General features: G+C 44.1%; 1 protein-coding gene across 2 annotated transcripts in view; it reads right to left on the bottom strand.

Annotated features, from left to right (window-relative positions):
* asic2 (acid-sensing (proton-gated) ion channel 2) overlaps window positions 1-22,860 on the bottom strand; it is a 323,996-nt gene that overhangs the window by 18,922 nt on the left and 282,214 nt on the right. For both annotated transcript variants that reach the window (XM_076752155.1, XM_076752154.1), the window contains one exon: window positions 8,151-8,301. In XM_076752155.1, the coding sequence (XP_076608270.1) occupies window positions 8,151-8,301 (151 nt within the window). The remainder of the gene's footprint in view (window positions 1-8,150; window positions 8,302-22,860) is intronic.

The raw sequence follows: 22,860 nt of genomic DNA, 5'->3' as shown, positions 1-22,860 counted from the left end.
AAAAAAAAAGGGAGAAAAAGCTTAAATGTCTTTGGCTTTTTGACTGGTTCAAGGAATAGAAGAGCAAAAAAAATAAATAAATAAAAGGTGCTAACACTCAACAGATGCTGCTGCAGGCTTTTAAGAGCATTATAACGCACGCTCGGAGAGACGTGCCATCCCATTTGTCTTAACATCAAACGCAGGTAGTGAAGGAGGAGCATAGACAGGAGGCATAAAAAAGAAGGACCTCCATCGTGCGATTCAGAACACACACACACTCATGGGCATGGATGAGGAGAGCCATAACATTTATGGGGAAAGAGAGAGCAGTCTTTGTAGAAATCGATAAAGTTCTCTCTCCACGTCTTCACATTCAGTGGCGCGCTCCCGGACATTCAATCAAGGCTTTCCTGCTGCCGGCCGATCGGCCCGACACCTCGTGCTGCTCTGCGACCAAGACATTGAAGCCTTTCAGCCCGACCGGCGTCACAAACACACACACAGAGCAGCAGCGTCGCCCCACGGTGACACACTCATCGATCAAGCATCTGCAGTGACTGATACTGCGACAGCTTGGATGCATTCACACTAAGGAATAGATGAAGAGATCAAACATGCTTTTTTTGGCTGCATGTGTATGTGAGAGTATAGTAAGTGTGTGTAAAAGAGTATGAAATAAACACTGGCTGTGCGTAAGAGTGGACTCATCTGAATGTGTGTGTGTGTAAGAAATGATGTCCTGTATGTAATGGAGGTCTTGCACTGCAGGTTTTTATGTCCTTTATGTCTCTTCCTAGACTGTCCAGCTCTGTGACTTGTCCTTTTCAATGTGCTCGTTGGACCATTAAGAAGCTATTAGCTTTCTGTGTATTTAGCACAAACAAAGCTACACACAGGAAAAGGCAACTGCAGCACAACAATCTGAGCTAGAAACTAATTAAACAATTAATCTGCTGCTGTTACCGCCTCCACTCTTCTGGAACCTGGCTGCAGAGATTTGCTCCCCTTCAGCCAAAAGAGCATCAGTGATGCTGGGTGATAAGGTGTCCACATACTTTTGGCCATATAGCGTTATCTGGTGCTCTGGGTCCAAATCAGGCAACATTTCATTGAATATTTTGAGTCTAAATTCAGGGCATAAACCAGCATAAACTAGCAGTTTGGCCCGGCTTTAGCAAAGCAGACTAAACCAGTTCGCATAGTGCAAACAAAGATGAAGCTGAAATTTAATCACACTCCCTCACACAATGAATTAAACCAGTCATTTCTTCATGGAACTGGCTTTGAACACGGTCATCGTCATGTTGACCAAAACAAAGCCCTCCCCAAACTGCTGCCACAAATCTGAAAGCACATTATTGTCTAAAATATATTTATATGAGGCAGCATTAAATGTTTCCTTAATTAGAACTAAGGATCCAGAGCAAACCATGAAAAACTGCCCTCGGCCGAGAAAGAGCATAAAAACGTCATTTGCCACCGGGTGACTGAATTCCACTGATCTGAATTCGTCATGTATTTTAGTTGCTAATGTTAATGTGGCATGTAAAAGAAAACACATCAGACCCAACTACACCAGGTCTTTATCATAGTTGTTGGACTAATGCTCCATTAGCAACCAGAGCACAGCTACATCTTAAATAATCAGCCACTGCTGTCCAAAAAACAATCAAAAACACATAAAGCAGCCGTACTGTTGCGCTGGGTGACATATTCCTTCATTACAATGAGCAGTAAACAGCGTAAACAAGGAACTGCATCCCTGAGCCCACACGCTGACGTCTGCACGGCATGAAAATATCGACACTAACTATGTCAGCTGTTCATTGAGATAAAGGAATATGTCACCCAGTGCCACTGTATGGCTCTTTAGTGTGTTTTTAATCGTACTTGCACAACAACTTTTATAGTAAAGAGGTATACGCTGTCGGGCCGTCGCGGCATATACAGTAGTAGCATATAGACGTCATTAGTTTTGGTGTTGAAAACAATAAAAAGATCGAATAAATTGAACTTAATCCTTTAATACAGGCCATTCTCCATAGTTACATTTGCTAAACACAGTTTAACCAGTTAGTGACAGCAGTATGGTCACTGTTTCAGCTGCCTGTTCCCTGTTGTATCTGCTGTTTGTTCAGCTGCTGTGTGTGCCTGCTGCAACATAAACATCCACATGCTAATGAACTGGATGGATATATACTGGACTGGATCCCTGCAGTGAATACTGAGTAATGTAAGAAATGCTGGGAACAGACTGAACGTGAATTCAGAGCAGAAACATGACATCAGCTGTTTCTCTGTTATTCAGTCAACTCACAGGGGCTGGAGATCTTCACGGATCCGCTTGACTACTAGTAACCAAGACTCACCGGGCCCCGAGTTGGCCCTTAGGTCTGTGCGTCGATATTTGAGTGGATCTGAAAAGGTGTGGTGTCTTTGGGTGACTTAACACTCAGGAGGGGGCACGCTGGAATCAAACTATGTCATCCGATGTGTCGTTCAACCCTGTTGGAGGGCAAACGTGTTAACAGCTGTTCTGCACAGTCAAAGTTGAAGGTGGCGGTCGTAGAGAGGGTCGAGACATGATAACCATTCAAATATGTTCAGACAGTCGTTCCTGGAAGGCGCTCATAGTGTTGCTATGAACGGAAAGTGACAGATGTGGTCCTGTAGAGAATTAATAAAGAGAGCTTGAGAAAGAAGTTTAAACACTGCTTCTTTCTCACCTGGACAATTGCAGTGTGAAGCCAAAGTCGGATTATCAGTTTTGGTTAGAAACAGAAAGTTGCTGAGAGTTTCAGATGCTGTTTGATCATCCAGCAAGTCCTTCAGTTGGAGCACGCTGACCCTTTAAGAGGTGCATTTGCTACTCAACCTGCTCGTTATTTCACGTTGTCTCACGCTGCTGCCAGTGTTAGTGTCGCCCGTCTGTCTGGAAGAGGGTCTGCGCGTCCTCAGATCTTTCACAGACCGAGCTTCATCCTTTGAAAATGAGTTTCTGCGTGTCAGGAGGTTTTTTATGGGCCTCTCTTGGACGAGGTCCAAAATTCTGAACCCATGAAGCTTTTTGCCAGGACAAAAGAGACACTGGGCGTCAAAAAGAAATAAATGGGTGAAATTTGCACCAGCACTATGACTAACAATTCTATTCCAGATTAATCAATTAATCTTCTGGTCCATAAAATGTCTGAAAATAGCAAAACTTAGCAGTGACACTTTCCTAAAGCCCAAGGTGACATCTTCAAATGTCTTATTTCGTCTGACAATAAGTCCAAAATCCAGAGATATTCAGCATTATCCCATCAGAAACACCTGAGAAGCTTCAGCTGTCAAACGTTTGGCACTTTCGCATGAAATCGGACTCCATCTTCTTATTAATAGTCTAATTGTTTCAGCTCTAATTCCCGTCCAGATTTAGCGCATTACGCTCGCCTGTTATACTTGAGGCAGATGACCAAACAGATGCTGATGCAAACGTGTTCCGCGTGCAGATCAAACACTGGCCACACAAACTCAGAGAACACTGAATAAACTGGTGGATAAATCCTCTGCAGTTGTAAAAAGACAGTAATCCCTGACTGAGAGTGGAATTTGGATATTTGTATTTGCATCTGTATTTCTGAAGAAACAATGAGAAAGTGTGTTTGTGCGTGAGAGATGAGAGCAAACAGGCCTCGCTGTGCTTGTTTGTGCTCCAGTCGGTTCAGCTCTCCATATCAAAACATGATCAAGAGGATCATGGCTAACGATGTTGGTTGTGTATGACCACGGCTCCAGCACAATCAAAGATAGCTCCGTAGGTTTGTACTTACTATGTATTTCATCACCGCTATCACACTCATTTGGCTTCAAATGACTCAAAGTAAGAGAGGCCGGTTAAATTAAGATGCTATCTGCTGCTGCGATCGGAGCTCAGATCTCGCTGCTTTGTGTGACAGTGAATAAATTCAGGTGGTGTTCTGATTTCAGCTCCGTTCTCTTTCGGCATTTCAAGTGATTCTCGCTGTGGGAAAACACGAGAGGGAGAGGAGGGGATCGACTGCGTTAACTGAGGAAACTGTGCATCCGTGAGTGCTGCACACAAAGGACTGACGCGCAGGCTTTGGTTCGTTCTTGACCTTTGAAATCTCTCACAAAGTCTGTTTAGCAGCTGTTTGGGAGCTTTTGTCCATATCACATCATCTCCATCAGCCCATGAGTTTCCCGGTTGTCACAGAAATACAAATGTTCAAATTCCCATGTTATCTGAGCACGTTAAGGACTTCTCATGTTGTTCAATCCCTCATTACTCTGCTTCTCTACTTTCCGTTCGTTGATTGGTAGGCTACACAGTTCTACTTAAAGGTTGTTCAGATATTGTCTTCAAAACCATCCTGTCCTGTTTCCTGGAAATGTGCCATATTTTGAACCTTTTTAAGACACAAAAACAAAATAACTTCCCCTCCAGAACAGCAGGTGGCAGTATGTAGATCATTAGCTATAACACAGAGTGACAAGAAGTCATTCCCTCAATGGCACCTGCAGAGAAAACCAGAAGAAGAGGAAGAGAAAGGATGAACACGAGAGCGATGGAGCACCTGCCAAAAAGGTAGAAGTTTCTCACCAAAAGGGAGGAAGCTGACCTGAATGTAATGAAGAGCCGCGTCGGTCAAAGTCATGCTTTTTGTAAAATATGCAGACTTTAATGTATCACACAGAGGAAAAAGCGACATATCTGCCAGCATAAGCTCGCCCACGAGACGCAGAAACATGCTCCACCAATGTGCTCTTTAAGGTTTTCATTTATATAACGCAGGGATGTTCACAGCATTTCACCTTCAACCAGGCATCATCTAACTGTTGTCACTTAATGTGTTTAGGATTCACTCACATGGAAATTTCCCTTAGTTTCAAATCCCAGTGTTGACAGCTCTGCTGAAAATGAAAACGTCCTCTAAATAGCAGCAAATGAGCTCTGCATCCAGAGAAAGCTAGCGTCGCCCGTCACACTGCAGCCGAAGTTCACCAACATCAGCACGAATTAAAAATGCATCACTTTAGGATGATGCTTAAATATTAAAGAGTTACTCCTCGCAGCCATTTGTCCTCGTCGATGTGAGAAACCGTCTGCTGCACTGAAAGAAGAACGGCTTAAATCTCAAAAAAGCAAAAGCAATAGTTAGCCACAAACACACCGGAGACCATCACAGTGACCAAACACGGCAAAGGGAAGGAACACAAGCAGAAAACATAAAAGGATCAAGGACTTTCGACTTCGCATTTAGTTTAACCTGTTGTTGAACAAACAACCTTCTGCTCCTTTCAGGTGCTTCTCAGAGTGCTTTTTACCATCGCTTTGATTTAATACCAGCAGACACAAAGAGCACAGACGCACGGCCAGAGTTTAGCACTGCACTCAAACGCTCGTCGGGCTCTACTCGCCTTTTTGCCACATAAAATGAGAGTTACGACCTGACGTGATGGAGGGCGCGTTGATGGAAAACAGAAGGAAATGTCCAACTCAGACTGGAGATGAGACACGAGGCAAAGTGAGACATTAAAAAACTCCATGTAACACTGAGCGCACTCATTTCAGAGGGGTCAATAACTCAATAGCTCTTTGTACGTCTTTGGCTTTCTGCATCCGTCCATCAGCGATTGATTCAGTTAAAAATAGACATAGTGGGCGAGCACAATGGAACTGGTTGCTGGGGAACTCCGATATGTCTGATTTCCAAGTTTAGCTTCCGTACTTGATGGAAAACAAAACCCTGTGAAGTGTATGGTGAAAAAAAAAAGAAAAAAAAGTTATGGTGCATATAGGAAGAAGTTGAACGTCATCACACTTCCACAGGCTGTGATGTGTCTGAGGGGCTTTTCTCCAGACGGCAAACATTTTGTAGCTGTGCAGCCGAAGGGAAGCATGTGGCGCCGCTGAGTGTGGAAACAGACCACTTTGATCGAGACGGCTTGACGAATTTGATGTCGGAGAGGCCTGTTCCCCGCTGATACTTTAGATGACTTTTCAAAACAGGTCAGTGTGTAGAAGGAGCTGAATCACCCCCCCACCCCCACCCAAAAAACATGAAAGCTTTGACTGTACACTGTGAAAAAATTAATTTTACATAACAAAAACTGCTTGTCTGCTTGCATTTGCTGTACTTTTAATGAAGTTCAGACTGTAAACATGAAGCTTGTGTTTAGGATTGAGGGCGGCGTGTTGAAGATGGAGGTGAGGGACACTGGGTTACACTCTGCAGCCCGTCTCCGCCTCAGCTGGCCTCCATGTTACAAATACTGACGGCACAAACACAACTTGCGGGCAAAATTGTCAGATTTAGAGCCTTACATGCCACGATTGATTTCCTTGTGCCTGTTGTGTTTATATTTATGGTCCACTTGAAAAAATATGCTCTGGACATTGACAGTATGGATGGAAGTAGCACAGAGACACATCGAATCGATTCATTATTTCCATCGCTGAGCAATTTGCAGCGCAAGGAGGACAAAGCTGGGTATCCAGGCAACAAGCCATCTGTTTTCCTCCACCACTCCAACTTATATACGTCTCCATTTTTCATGCCATAAAACATGCTGCTGTTTTTTAGCGTTTGTCCATCACGATGAATTGCGGAGGAGGATCATGGCTGCCTGCAGCTCCCTGGACAGAGCAGCGCGCTAATAGAACCCCAGACGCCGACTGCCGGCCTGTGGATGATGGACAACAAGAGAAGGCATGTGAGCGGAGACGGTGTGGGGGTTGCATGGAAAAAGGTAATTGGTGGGAAGAGTCCCTGTGCAGTGTGCGCCCATCATGTCTGCTCAGTGAAGGGACCTGGCTCAGCCAAGGAGACCCGGCGCTCCCCGCTGAGGCTGACTCAGCTGATCTGGGCTAATTAAACCACGCAGGGACAAACAAGGGCACTGGAAACCTGGAGCCTGCTGGGAGACGAAGCTCCACACGCTCTCAGGGTGGTGGCCGGAGTACTGCCTGTACAAACAAAAGTAAAACCAAGAGGAGCTGAGGACAGGGGGCCGAGGGACCTGCTGTCCAGATAAAAACATAAGGAGGATTGATAGGAGACTTTCTCATGATGGATCTTCTCTAAGTTGAGCCCAGAGTAAATAATGTCCATCTGTTGTGCTGCTCGTAGCTTGGCTAGCCGCTCTGGGAACTCCCGTCTCCCCTTCCACCAGTTCAGACGTGAGCTGGTCATTCAACGAGCCTCACTGTGGAAGCACTCAGGCAGCAGGCCTCCCTCCGACACCGACACTGAACCACTCACAAGATCTCTAACTCGCACATCAGTATGGAAGCTAAGCCGCAACACTTGATAATAAAGACCATCAAAGAGGCAGCAGAGCTCGTCTTGAAATATTGAATATGCATTATGATCACTGAGATGTCGACGTGCTCTAAGGAAAATGATCATCACTGACAGTCAGAACTGGAGCTTCAGCGACTGACAGTGACTTGAGTCCAAAAGAAGTTGGGACGCTGCGTGAAACAAACAAAACAGCTTGATGTCCAGAATCAACAGCGTGACAAGAAGTGCTTCAGCTGGGCTAAAAAAGGCAGCAGAGCTCTAAAAATCAGACTTAACAACTGGGTGGCAAAATCCTTCAGTAAGAAGGACACGGCCAGTCAGAGCAGTGATAAAAAAAAAAAGAGCACTCTGAACAACAACTGTGAACCACAGCATAAAATTCACCTCATGCACATGTTTAATACTGAAGAAGATATCTGCAGCTGTTTGAGGGCCATTGCGTAAGAGCTGATGAAGATCATTTCAGACATCTTCTGATCCTAAACTTTTCTGGAGCGTTATTTGATTTAAAATTTAATCAGTTTCTGGGTGTGAAGCTGTCCCTGAAGTGATTTCATCAGGAGGACACTGAATCCGTTCTGTGTTAATTACGGCTAAATTAAATAAAGTGAATGAAAAAATACTCGTGGCCCAAAGGCTCAGCGCGAGACACAATTGGGGAAATAAAATTTTAAATACTTTATTTGATTTCCATCATGGTCTCAGATTCACTTTGAGGCTGTGTTATTAATGCACTTGTTCAGTTTGGATGGATTTCAACCTGAAACTTTTTTGGCTCCTTCTGGAGAAAAAGGTTTGGAAGAAGGTGGCGTGACTTGTGATGCAGCAGGACAGGTGAGGTGAGGAGGTGGTCGTGCCTACCCGTGTCCCCCCACACCGGCAGGTACTCGTCCTGCTGGATGTCCAGCATGATCTCCAGGCCGTTTCCCGTCCCTCCCTTCATGGTGGTGCGGAGCGTCTTCCCCTCCTCGGCGGCGTTGAACATGTAGCACTTCCCGTACCTGGTGAACACCTGAGGGGAGACACAGAGAGGGAAGGGCTGATAAGTGAGGACTCGTTAACCCTGATACACACACACACACACACACTGCAAAGATAACGCTTGCTAGCCGTACATCCATGGAGCCAGTTTATTATCATGCATGAGGAACTGTTTTTTAGCCACAAGCAAACATTTGGAAATCAAATTCACTTGTATGATGATGAGCTACAATGTTTTCTCACGTTATCAGAGTTTGATGGAACACTTCCAGAGAAAACAGCATCCCAGCAGCCAAACGTTATCCATCTGTTATTAAACTTATGGCATCGTCACTCCATGCTAAAGCTCTGCAAGCCACGAATAATTTTTTCGGTAACTATTCTGAAATGCATACGATTGGCAGTGTACATGTTCGAGGACTGTTTTTGTGGGGGGAAAGGATCAGACATTTGAAATCGCTTGGGGTGTTTCTCTCTCGATGCCTACATGGTCCAAAAACATCATACTAGTGATGACAAAAGGCTTGCTTATAGCATAAAACCAAATAAAAAAGCTCATTTTCGTGGATTTCATTTTCAATCTTTTTGTTTATCATTGCGGATTTGAGTTTTTACTGCCACAGCTCCCATCATGCTTCGGGTGATATAAACCAGGAGTGTAATGTTGCTGTGCGCTGTTGATGGATGGATTTCCTCTGACACTGAAGAAAATGTCTAAATGTGACGATTCAGAGGCAAACTCCTAAAAATCAAGCTTTTTTATGAGACTTCTGAGCAGACACTGACTCCTACCTTCTCTTATCTCATATCAGTGGACAAACCCAGCTGCAGCAGTTGTCAGAGTGTGTGTGTGCTCTTGTTCGACTCCAAAAAGAAGTTGGTCGACTTTTGACCTGAGTTACATGAGTTGAGGTCAGCGGGTTAAAGTCATTCATGTGTGATCACACTGGAGGTAGTGGTTGTATTTTTTCCTTTTTCTGTCAGAAAAATGGCTGATGTCCTTAATGACTTCCCACTATACACACACACACACACACACACACACACACACACACACACACACACACACAGCCTTGATGGCCACAGGTGTTATTGTTACAGGTGTCTTTGTGAAGAAAAGGTCTGGCAATAAATGCAGGCTGCCAGAAAAGCACTCTGTGTCACTCTCACACTGTTTCCCTTTCTTTCTGCTGGAGCGTTTGAATTGTGCACAGCCTCTATGAGCTAAAGCCAAGCAACAGGTAATATCCTGTGTATTCACTGAAAAGCAGAGAGCATTGTGCCATCACCGGCCATATTAAACAGGGCTTCAGCAGACATTATAGAAACTCTTCATTCTGTCTGTCCTATGTGTGTCTCTCTGCGAAACCATCACTTCGCCAAGAGCCACCAAACGGCTTTGAGCCATTTATGAATAATAGATAGAGTTGAGAAGTGTGTGTGTGTGTGTGTGTGTGTGTGTGTGTGTGTGTGTGTGCGTGTAACACAAGCAAACATGTAAATGAGGCTGTAGTTGTGAGGTCTCCACTCATGAATAGTAATCACCATAACAACCACCCACTTCAGTCCTGCAATGACCGATCGAAAAAACCCAGAGCGGCGATGCCCTCTGGATCTTTATCAGCAAAATTAAAACAACAACATCAATATGATGTTCTCGTATAACTTCCAGATTCCAATCTAGAAGTTCCCTTCTTTGGTTTGTGCTGCAGTGTTGTGATTTCATCGGACCTTTATACCGCTTACGCCTGGTATTCACAGACAATCTGTATGGGCCTATTTTATCTGACAGAGGAAACACGTGTTGATGCAAACATGCAAATGTAAATGTGTGTGACTGCAATCAAGCTGAAAAGCCTTTGAACTCCGCCTCATCCTGCTATCTGAAGCTGCAGTCGAGCTCTTCTTCTGCAAACTAAACAGAAGCAGCGCCCACAGAGCAGCGATGCCAGTTTCCCACAGTAAAAGTCAGGTTAGCCACGTTAGCAGGGTCGCTGAAGAGCAGGCTATCACGTGGCCTTTGCCTTGCGTGCCAGTGTTTGTTAAAAAGTCAGCCAGCTCCACAGAGATTCAAGAGAATGAAAGTTAAAATCAGCTGTATTACAAAGGCATGAGATGGTTTTTCCTCCAGTTCCCAGAATGACTTTCAACAACCTTCGAACAGCCATGCAGCATTTGTGTGAGAGTTAATGTAATTCCCACTTTCTGACTTGGAAATGTGCTTTCAGTCAACATCAAGTCATTACTGTGACTTGAGTCAGTCAGTCAGGTTTCTCTGAAAGCTTTGATGTATCCGGATAAACAATACAGCCGAGCATGAAATGGGAAACAAACGTGAATGTCAGCCAACATCTGTTATTCAAGGCAATTAAATGCAAATTTAGTGTTGGAAACACGGACATATTTTCCATCAATACCTTTCATCCTACATGATTCTGACACAGCTGCAGACTTGTTGGAAGCAGCTGTTTGTCTTCTGTTCGTAGACGGAAACAAATGATGACTGTAGTAATTATAATTATGCGTTAATAAAGATCAAGACGCACTCTCCGGGTTTTCCTGACTATTAGAAGGCGTAGGAACAGCACTCAGGATGTTTTGGCCACATGAATCTACAATGAATGTGGAGAGCATCAAACTGAATGACTTTCAACAGATCGGGTGGTTGTAGATGCCACCAGCTTCTTGGGTGTTGTTTATTTTTCATCTGCTGCAGCTTTTCCACATTTTTGTAGACAAGCATATGACCTACCCGTCATACGCCTGCACCTTTAAACCGAGCGCCGTCTCCAGTCAACAAAAATGGGATTTGTGCCTCTTACTGAAAAAATACCATCTGCACTGCATTGTGGTCTATCGAGGCTACTGTCAGTGTTGATTATTATTTATCTATAAGTCTTCTTCCTTGAATGTTCAGGACTGGCTAGATTTTCTGAGGCGAGAAATAAACGCTTTGAGATCTTAGGGATTGAAACCAGACCTGATGTTTACCCCAAACATTTCATGTCGCTGCAAAAGCCAACAACATGTAAATGCACCGCCAACAGCTTCTTTCACTGCCGGCTTGGATGGATTTTTCATTTCATGCTCCTCCTCCTTTATTGACACTGGCCATCTCATGGATGGTTTACTGACATGACTGATCGACTAGCTAATGCCATACCGCCACAGGGGTGGAGTGGATCGGAAGAATATGAAGTACCACATTACAGGTTCATTCACCTATGCTAAACAGAGGCGCTCCCGACAGATATGTATCCGCACAAAATAAATGACACGCTAGGAGTGTCGGGGCGTAGTGAAGAGGGCAGCAGATAAATATTCATGACACCATCACTCCTTGTTTGCAGGTAAAAGATGTGGTGTTTTTTTTTTTCTTTCAGACTCGAGAGACAGCACAGAGGTCTCATATGGTGGTGGTCCAGCGCTCATTTGTCATGTCTGCTGAGGCCTGGTGGTTCAATCACAACCTTACTGCACAGAAGCCAGTTTGATTAGCGGAAGCAGGGTGGTGACGTGGACCACACGCCGTGACCTTCACTCCTCCAGAATAAAACGTAATGCAGATGGAAGTGTTCCATGTAACCCTCACTGGGTAATTGGTTGAAAACTGTAGCATTAAGTGTAATTACCCAACAGCCATTTGCTATTCCATTAGATATTTGTGTGTATGACGAAAGCACAGATTAGACTCCACATTCTCAACAAAGCAATTGGCTCCCAAGTGTCTACTCTCAACATCTCTCTCGCCTCTGGCTTTCTCATATAGGAAAGAATAGCTTTCAGGGGGCCGCTGCTCGCCCCTCTTTCACATCTTTTGTCAAGACTGATGAGGTTTGACAGACAGAACCAGGCCTGGGTCAACATCCCATTAGACCCCAGCCAAACACAAAGGCTCCTCCTCAGCCACTGGATGACAAAGACACTAACAGAACCTTGACAGCGGGGTTCTGTTATTCTGAAAATCCTCACCGATGACCCTGCCTCCGTCTCTCCTCTCTCTCTGGCTTCCCGCCTGATCTGCCGCCTCAGGTAGAGCTGTCAGATGGGGGAAGTTAATGAGTTCTCAAACCTGTCCAGAAATGTAGAATGGCGCAGGAAACACTGCTGTGCCTGAGAAATGTATAGTGGCAGAAAAGACTTATCAATTCTCATTTACCAAGTAAATTGCACCAGTGAAAAGGCAAATAGATAATATCCATCAAAAATAACTATCTCCGTCTGTGTTAGGAAGTTTGTCCCAGTTGTCATTTCTGTCAATGAGGGAGAAGACTGCAACAAACAAGGCCATGATAACCTGTGCTCAGCTGGCACTTGATCAATGCCAGTGAGCCGATACTGCTGTTATTTCATTATTTGCTGTCCTGCTCTAATATAAGGTTTAATCTCTTGTTTTGTTAAAGCTGCACTCATCAATATTTTCATGTAAACAAATGCTCAAATTCCTGCGTGTAACGCCGAAGGTCTCGCTTGTAGTGCCAATGAAGTGGTCACTGAACTTATTTTATGAAGCAAAAATCCAAAAGTACAAAAGCTTTATAGGATTGTGGGGCGGGAAAAGGTCAAAAGCAGAAAAGGCAGTCTAAAACAGGCAGAGGAATCCAACAGGGAGCATGGAAGAACCAAAATCCAATAACATGAGAGGTCCAGGTAAACTCGGCGAAAATCCCAAATCATTGCAACTAAACACTGGGAAGCAGCTGGAACGGTGGACAAACAAGACCCAGTTGGTCTGGAGTGAGAGAAAAACACTGACTTAAATAGACTGCAGAGGGACGGCTAATGAGGGAAAGGTGAAACTAATGAACACTCACAAAGGTGGGAAAACACCCAGGAAAGACAGGAAGTAAAACCCAACACGAGGAGAGTGAAATCATGGCAGCAGTCCCTCTCTGCTACGGATCATCACACTGTTTCAGGTTTGACAGCCGGTAGCTTTACTGTTCTGGTTGACTGTACGTTTCCTGCCAGGAAGTCAGACGGTTAGCGACCAGCTGGTTAGCATAGTGAGGCATTTAGCAGCTAAAGAGCCAGATATTTCCCTCAGAAGCTGGTGGAGAACAAAACAGAGTGAAAAGATAAATGCTAATGTTTTTCCAGGCCTGCTGGATGTGTAAACAGGAAACTGCTTGCTTACATGTTAGCTCGTTCTGCTGTCACCACATGACCACAAGAGAAAGAAAGAGCAAATGAATGCTGTGCAACAACAAGAATAAGAGAAAGTTTCAGTTCTTATTAGGACTCCTTTGTGCTGCTCGTGTGCGTCTCATTGTTAACGCTGAACATCGTCTTGTATACGATGTCACAGAAGTCAAACTCACTTGCTGTCAGTATCACATTCGCTTCCCCCTTTCCAAGCCAGAGGTCTGAGAGCCGACCTGCGAGTGAGAGCAGACGTAGCTGTGCTGCCAATTAAAATGCCTTTTGACCGGCAAAACACGTCTCATTAGTATTCGCAGCTGTGAGTGCGAATGTCTGGAAGCGTGGAGCTGCAAACACGGCATGACCTCGCTCGCTCGCTGTGTACTGCCTCCCTGTATATTCCTGTCATGATGAAAGGTCAGTTGTTAGTTGCAACCACCCACAAATCAGATTATTAAACATGCTCCGGGGTAATGCAAGGAACTGGAAATCTATGTATGCACGAATGCAGAAACGTGCCACAGTGGGTAAGTGCCTGTGTCTCCGCTAAGCCCTCCGTGTTGGACTCTCGGAGACCCCGACCACTCTGAATTGCTTTCTTGCATAGAATCCTATTTTGTTATCAGTGTTTTCCAAATGGCTCGCTGACATGACGCCAGACGACTGGCAGCTTACTGCTCCTGAAAGGGGATGCTATCTTTTCTTTACTTTGTGCTCCCATTGCCACTTGCCCCTTATTTATCTCCTTCTGTCCATGTAGCGTTCAAGCCATCAAAATGCCCCGAAGTGCGCCACCATATTAAATCCAACTTTTAATGGCACTGACACAGCAAGGCCATATCTGCCACACTGGCCCCTGTTCAAACATCTTTTTCATTATTTGCGCTGATTCAGTGATGCAGGCAGACCATTTTCTGTTTAAATCGATAAACAGAAAGAATGAGTACATTGCGTTTGTAATATTACAGCCCGTCTGAGATTGGACGCAGCTTCTCGAGGAGCTTGTTCGTCATGTGCTGCATGCTGACTTTGCTATTACTTTCTGTCAGCTGTGTTGTTCATGCACCATTATAAAACGCATTACTTCCCACAAAACTACAGGAAATGTTCCTGAGATCTGTTTTCATTTGTTGCAGGATGAACATTCCACTGTCACCGCTCTCGTATTTTTCCATTACAGAATAAGCAGGTAATAAGACACTTCTCTGGCTCATCCCATTTGCTTTGCTGGCAAGCGGGACATAAAGTGAAAAGCACAGAGGAGTAAATTGAAATGTTAAACGTAACAGTCAGCCAGCGACTTTTATCACTTCTCATGAAGTGGCTCCAAGTTTCAAGGTTACACTGCTTCCACATGAGCTGTCTGTTGTGATCTGCTGTTATTGTTTGACAAATCAATATCCATTATGGGTGAATTTAGCAGGCGTTTTATGATAACACCAAAGCAGAAATGGAGCTTGAGGACGAGGAGACCCCTTTTATCCTCAAAGCTCACTGAGAGGAAAGAGAGGAGTAGAGTTTATGAAAAAGGTCTTTGAGTTGCAAGGTGTGCACTTTCTCCGCTGCCGAGAAGTGGTTGTACTGCTACGGAGATAAATAATGCAGAGGGCTGCTGCGTTAGCGACAGGGCTGGCACTGAGTAGAAGAAAGAAGGGGTTTAAGCACACACACACACACACACGTATACAGCTGCCTCACTCATCATTATGGCTTTATGCACGGCACTCCACTACCTGCATGCCGATCCAGCTCCCCATACAACTTAAACACCCTCACATACCAAACATATTTCATGTCACATTAAACAAATTCAGCTGTTTATGTGTTGGGAGTTTTATGGAACGTATTTACCATTGCACCCAAATGTAAATTTACCATGCCAGTCCATAATATTTTATTTTACAAGACAGCACATGCAGCGATAGGACACAAAGGATTGCAGTCGCTGCTGCCAGCTTGGTATTTATGCTCTCTGAGAGGAGGAGAAAAGAGGGCGAAGAGAGAGCAAGAGAGATAAAAATGAGAGGAGGGTAATTCAGAAAGAGAGAAACTAATCGGGAATCAAAAGACAAACACTCCTCGAGAGTGAAGGGGTGAATTAAACCCCTGTGGCTGAACTCCGTCCAGGGTTAATGTCTTCTGCGTGGATTGTGCGTTGAAGTATTACTCAGCGTTTACGAGAGCGTGGTGGTGGAGACAGAGAGGCTTTCACCGCTGCTCTCTGATGGGAAGCTGCTCTGTTCGGCTTTGTTTTCCACTACTATTCATTTCCTCTTCTGTCCTTTGAATATCATTTGTAGTAAGTGCAGCCTAAACTGAATATCCACAAAGTTTGCGGGTTGTGTTTCATGTCAGACCCATTATGAGGATATAGGTAGAAGACAAGAGAGCATGCAGCAGCAGCTGGGGGGATCAGGACAGGATCGAACCAGAGTGTTGCAGTGCAATACATCATCATGCACTGAGGCTCCTGCCTGGCCAATATGTAAAGGCCATACTATCAGCTTCATTGGTGCCTTAAAGGAACAGGTCAGCATTTTTGGAAATGCTTTTATTTGCCCTTTTCCCCCCGAAAGTGACACGAGAACTTTAATTAAAAAAAAAAAAAAAAATCTCAGGTCTGTGCAGAGCTGGAGGCACGATGTGGTTCGTCTATCTCAGGCTGGAGGTGTGAAAATATGTCCACCAGTACCTATAAAACTTCCTTTTAGTGTTGTATATCAGGGTGTGTATAGAAAATAACTAGAGGGTCAGCACTAAGGTCACACATGAGGACATGAGATGCGCCAAACAACTAGAATTACTGCCTTGTGGTTGAATGAATCTGCCACCTGGTCAAATCACCAGTTGAGGACACAGTGGCCTTTGACCTTAAACCACCGAAATCAAATCAGTCCATCCAATCCTTGCCATTACTCTGTTGGCAGGCCGTTGTGAACTGACAGAAAGACTGAATTTTAAATTTTAACTGAATATGGATTTGTCACGTCATGGCTGATCCTTGATCCCAGGATACTGGATCACTGATCCATTGCCAAGAGGACAGCAGAGGACATGGAGAGTTGCATCACCCTCAATCATTCTATTTGTTGCTTTGGACTCTATGTTGTACACCTTTTTCACCATTTAATCAAACAGTCTACATCAAGAAAGAAGCAGGTCAAAGTCAGAAAAGGGTCAACCAGCAGGATACCAGCAACCACCTCCGAACCGTTGTGGAAGTTTATCCAAAGGACAGTTTGTCTGTCCATTGTGGACTTCTGTGCAGCTATACCACAGGTTGAGCACAATGACTTTGTTTTAGTGGCACAATGGTACCAAACCTGGCAACCTCAAAAAGACTACAGGACGCTGGAAACAGTTTTAACTCAAAATGCCTACTAATTCAGTTTAGATATGCATAAAACACGAGACAAAACTTACTAATTAGGCAACTATAGAGGCATTGGTAGGTGTATTAATCTTCTCATGTCACTCTGGGTAAGAAAGCCCAGAAAGAAAAAAACACGCATTTCTCTGAATGCTGAACAAATTTTTAAAGCCAGAAGTCACTTCTAGCTTGAAAATCTTTCCTTTCACTAAAAAAGGTGTCAATTTTCTCTCTTTTCAGAATTCTACCACACACAAGTTCAATAGCTTGTTGAACATAGAGAAGGTGCATTAAAACGTATTTATCTTACGACTCTGTACTGTACTTGATTCCTTTCCCTGTTAGTGTGTTCCCCTGAAGGTCCTGAGGTTCAGATGGTGCCTCAGAAATACATAAAAAAAAACAAAACAAAGACTTTACTTTCGGTCGAGCATCTTGCCCTCTTTGAATAATAACTGTACTGCTCTCCTTCCCTTGCAGGTGCAGACAACTTTTAATATTAAAATCGCATGTTCTCTCTCGCTCTCCATCTCCCCCGGCATGCCAGTCATGTCACAGCACAAAGGTGTCCAGATATGGCAATGGACTACCAGCTGCCACCCCAAACTCATCAATCACATCACACACCCACTCATTATTTTTAATCAGTCATCTCTCGCTGATGGCCGGTGGGGTTCGTTCTCACCTGTCACAGTCTCTGCCAGAGCTGACGCAAGGCTGAGTAATGGACAAAGGGTGGGGGACCTGTGGCAGCTCTTAATCACAGACAGGAAACCAACTCATGCGATTAGATGACATGTCTTGTCTTTCTGACACTGGTATGTGGAGTGGATGTCGGCTGTGTGAGGCTGCTAACATGTGCTTCGTGCACTGCCAAGCCAAGATTATATCCATTGTCATCCATAGCAACCTTTCCAAAAGGCCTTTGTGAAGAGGACAGAGACCTTCTGACATTTCAGGAATGTCAAGAAGAATCATCTAAGACGAGTTTGTTGCTCAGAGTAAAGGACTGCTCTCCCGGTTTGTGTGACTTTTCTCCACATCAGCTCCAATCTTCGACAAGCACTATTGATGCCTACAAACGAGCAAGACAGTGGAGCTTCTTCAACCCTGATGTGATCAATACCAGCAGCAAAGCCTCATTATCCATTAATATTCGATGATGCTTGCAGCGGAGTTTTCAAATGGAGACAAAAGGGAAAACAAAACACCTGTTAACTTATTCGATGTGGTAACAACAATGGCTCCGCTCACATGCGCTCTACAACCGGAGATATGATGATCTGTCCAAGTGGGGATCAGCTTTCTACATCCAGTGCCAACGTTCAGCACCGGTATGGGATGTCTACAGCGCCCCAAGTGAAATCATAAGATGGTGTTAAAAAACTGCATGTTAACTTTGTCATGATGAGCACGTTAGCATTCAGACGTGTGCGTATAGCTCACACTCGTATGGCCGTGTGTGTGCATGTGTGTGCACCCTTGGCTGTTTGTAAAAGGGAAATCAGTACAGGATAAAGCTCTATACTCGAGTTTGTCCCAAAACCAATAAGTCTGCCCGTGACACCCATCACCCTCACAGAATGCCAAAGGCAGCTATGTTTAAAGCTAAGCTGTTTGGATTTATTTGCTCATTGCATTTCCTGTTGAAATTCAGGTGAGAACGTGTAACTCCCTCTGGAAACATTATTTTCGTCCTATCTTATCTTATTCTTGGTGGAACAGAGATACAGCAGACACATGCACACACAAGCACAATTGAATGAAAGTGTGAGAGTCAAGCTTTATAGAAGAATCCTCAGTAGCCTCTCTATGAAAAAATAGCTCACAGTATCTTGACAAGGTGGTGTTTTTTATTGGAGAATAAAAAATAAAATAACAGTGGGCCAAAAGAGGATAAAAAAAAGTCTTTGGTGGGGAGTTAACTCTTCCTGTAGACATACATTTTCCTCCTTGTGTAAGTCGCTCTAATGAATTTGTGATTTTGGCTCAGTTTCCCTGAAAATGAGGAAGAATAACCCTTGGATAATAAAGCAATGTAATGTACTGACCTGACAGCAGCTTACAGCCATGCTGGAGCAGCATTTCATGTCTGCTGTGCAGCAGAGCCACTGGTCCATGAAATAACACAGACAGAAATGAAATAACCGCTGATCACTGAGGTCACTAATGATTTTAGAGCCACAAATTTTAAAGGAGTATGTATGTATGTATGTATGTATGACAGCATTCAAGACGGAGGAGGCAAGAGATGCTGTGTTTTTACATGTATCACCATATTTATGTTTGTTTTTTGTTTATTGCCAGTCGAGAAAAGAATGCAGGGAGATAACAAATCTTAGCTGGACAAATCAGTTTTCAGCAACTTCATTTCTTTTCTTTTCTTTTTGTTTTAGTCTTACTGAGTAAACAGGAAGACGAAGGTAAAACTGCGAAGGAGTGGGAGGATTCCCACAAGATCATGCTTAATGCCTGCTATTGTGTGAAACTATAATTACCACAACATTAGCAAAAATAATAATCAACTGCACGCCAACACCATTTATTTGTGAGTGAGCAAGTGAGCAATTGGGTGTTTCCCACACAAAACCTTCATCAGCATGTGAATGAACATAAATACAAAGCTGCCTGGAGCCAAGAGGGATGCTGAGAACAGTTTCCAGTTAGATCCAACACAATAAGAACACACTGAGGTCTGTCTGATTTCATTAATAATATCCAGTATTTCACTCTGACTCTGGGACTGTAAAACAATGCCTGTGAGGTATTTTTCCATCATCAGAAAATTCTAAATAAAGTACCTGAGGTACCTCGCATGCCGCAGAGTTAATGACATCTTTGGGTTTATTTCGTGATGAATGCAAACAGCAGATTTTTGCCACAGCAGCACAGCCAGACTCCCAGCTACATGTCCCTGGAAATGAGCTCCACAAATATACAGCAGACCCACACATTTTATAAAACACCATGGAAACAGTAAGTACCTGCTCCGAATGCGCATGGCCTGACTGTGAATCACTTATGTCCCACTTTGGAAGACAAACAGCTCGACGCAGACAACTTGTACAGTGCTTTAATTCACAGCCATGCCCAGAAACAACGTTTCAAAGAGCAGGGTGCTCCATTATGATGAAACTTCAAGTTGTGCTTCAAGAGGAGCTTGAGAGGACTAAGTCAGAAAAGCTGTCCTTAGAAATGTTTTGTGAGAAAAATACGACTTTTTGAAACGTATTGATTGGCAGTGGAGAGGCGATGATGCAGGAATGGTTCGTTTCAATGCGCCCAAGCTGACATGACCTGTTTTCTAAAAGTATTCCACTTATGATCTTTTCAGTGAATCAAACAGGTCTGGTGTTGTGCTCATTGACAGCTCTGTAGCTGTCCTGAACAGCCACAGCAGAAGGTGGAATGAAAAGCCGGCCCTCATAGAGAGAGGGCAGACATTGTTTAAACATGGGGGGATAATGGTGCACATTTTCTCTTGGAGGACATTTACAGCGTTGCACTCGGTTGTACTCGTGGAACTCCGATGAAATGAAAAAAGAGAGTTAAAGAGAGAAGTTAACACGCTGCCTGCCTTCTCACCTCCACACAGGTGGCCATTTACAGCGTCAAACGGATGAAAGTTACAGAAATGATCAAAAATAAACCTACTGCAAGCTTGTGACGGGATCACAGCCACTGCAGCGTCCGTCAACACAGTGACGTTTGGACCAATGAGGACTCAGCAGTCATTAATACATGAGTACTTGGTACTCGAGGGTCAAACCACACCATTCTTCATGCTGATCTCAACTACACACCTGCAGAGTTTCCTGACTGCTTCCTGTCTGACCAGCACTCCTGGTGGAGTATACTGGCCACTTCAAGTTAAGCCAAACCAAAACCTCTGCAGAGCTCCAGTTTCATATTTAAAATACAGATTTTCAGTGTTTCATTATAAGGCTTCTGTCTGCTGGTAAGCCCTGGACAAGTTGTATTACATCTTAATAATCTAGTCCCCTTGAAAATTTTAAAGCCATGTCAAAAGTCCATGTAACTGAGAAATGCAACCGTCTCATTCGAGCTGGATTTGGTCTCTTCCTTGTGTTTCCTGTCTGCTGAGTTTCATTCCTGTTTAAACTGTAACTGTTGTGCTGTCTCGGCCAGGTCTCCCTCCAAAAAGAGATTTCAATCTGAAGGGATTTCCTGGTTACATAAAGAATAAATTGGAAAAAAAAAAAAAAAAATCCTGCTTTCACTGTCACAGAGAACTCTTTGATATTCATACAGACGATCAAAGGAGAAGGACACTCAGAAGCTCTGTGAGGTTGGAGCTCGTGCTAATCCCTGCACTCGTAAAAGTGAAGATCTGTGTGGAGCATAAAGCAGCCCATATTGCGCTGGGCAGGCGGGGTTGAACAAGAAGAGCATATGATTTGCATAGTAGCGAAATGAAATAACAATATGGCAATGGGTCCCCTCTGCAGTAGTACAGATAATATTACATCAGCAGTGAGATGACAAGTGACACGGACAGCTAAATGTAATTGGGGAGCCATCTGCAGAAATGAATATAGCTGATCTTGCATTTCCAATATGTCAAAACTGTGCAATGTCTCCCTCTATTACGATCCAGCGTCTATTCCAAGTTCTCACAATGGAAGCTTTGGCTCTCTGCAAAATTCATGGATGGAGCGGAGAGAGAAAAAAAATCAGATAATGTCTGCATTGTTGCATTCAGCTGCATGAAATTGGATAAAGTGATGGGAAATAGATGAACAGTAACGCTGGGAATCACTGCGAACAGATATGCCAAATACATAAAAAGGCATTTCCCTTAGTTTGTCATATTCATACGTGGGGACGGAGAGTGGGTGGAGGGACACACTGATGTGAAATCAGACTGATTTATTGCCAGCAGTCCCAATGTGCTGTGTGTGCAGGGATCCAGCCACATACAGACACAAGCAGGCTGGCAGTAAGAGGCTCAAATTCCCTAAAAAATCATCCAATCAACAGATTATCAGTCATCTCCTGAAGCACTGTTGAAAATGTATTCCGTGTGTGTGTGTGTGTGTGTGTGTGTGTGTGTGTGTGTGTGTGTGTGTGTGTGTGTGTGTTGTAAGTGGTTGGGCCGAGTGTGAGGAACGGTTCCAGAAGCATCTAATGAGTAGATTAAGATTGATGTCGTTCTGATTAAGAACTGGGAGAAAGCACTTAAAGATCCGTCTCACTGCTGAAAGAACAGAATCCTGATACTCTCTTCTATGACTACTACTACTACTACTACTACTACTTTCCTTTCTACTCCATTATTCACCTTGATGTTGCTTTCTTATTAGCCAGCGTGCAGTTAGCATACTGGCATCCATCTTAACCCACTTTACCGGCACGACACGTTGTCCTTGAGGTGTGTCAATGCTCCTTAAAAGCAGCCGTTTCATCACATTCGCTGCCTGCGAGCACACCGAGGCTTCCTCCTCTGTCTGCGTGTCCACCAGACTACATTCACAAAACCTGTCACTTTACCGAAGTTGCTGGCCTACCGTTGCCTCACTTGGTTAGCTTGTGTCGTTGTGTGACTTTTATACATTTTAATACACCTCGACAGACCGGACCAAACCGGATCCTCGGAACAGGCAGAACCTTTTGGTGTTGCAGTGCAACCCCTGAGATCCCCGGAGCTCTGCAAGCTGCTCCCATTCGCCAGCGGCCTATTTGTCACGTCGTCGGAGTGTAAAGGGCTTTGGAACGAAAGAAGAACGCATTAAATGTTTTTTGATTCAACTTGCAACTGCTGCACCTTCGTCTACCTCGCTGGTTACACATGCTCCAGTGCGCTTCGATACTGCAGAGCTGGTGCTTTCAGGAGCTCCTCCTGAAAGACTTTGTTATTTATGACTTATAGATTATGGAAGCCTGAACACGCCAAATGAGTTTTCTGCTGCAGTTCTGTCTTTTGCAGGTTTCCCTCAAGGAGAATCAGACATTAAACTAAAGGTTTGTTCTGAGGAACTAAATCCAGGTCAAAAATCCTGCTTGCATTCCCACCTGGTTCTTGTATATCTGTCTGCGTTGTAAAGCACTTAATCTATT

The sequence above is a fragment of the Chaetodon auriga genome, chromosome 16, assembly GCF_051107435.1.
Source record: "Chaetodon auriga isolate fChaAug3 chromosome 16, fChaAug3.hap1, whole genome shotgun sequence".
Classification (NCBI taxonomy): domain Eukaryota; kingdom Metazoa; phylum Chordata; class Actinopteri; order Chaetodontiformes; family Chaetodontidae; genus Chaetodon; species Chaetodon auriga.
The sequence above is the reverse complement of the archived record's forward strand: the minus strand, read 5'-3'. Positions and strand labels throughout refer to the sequence as shown.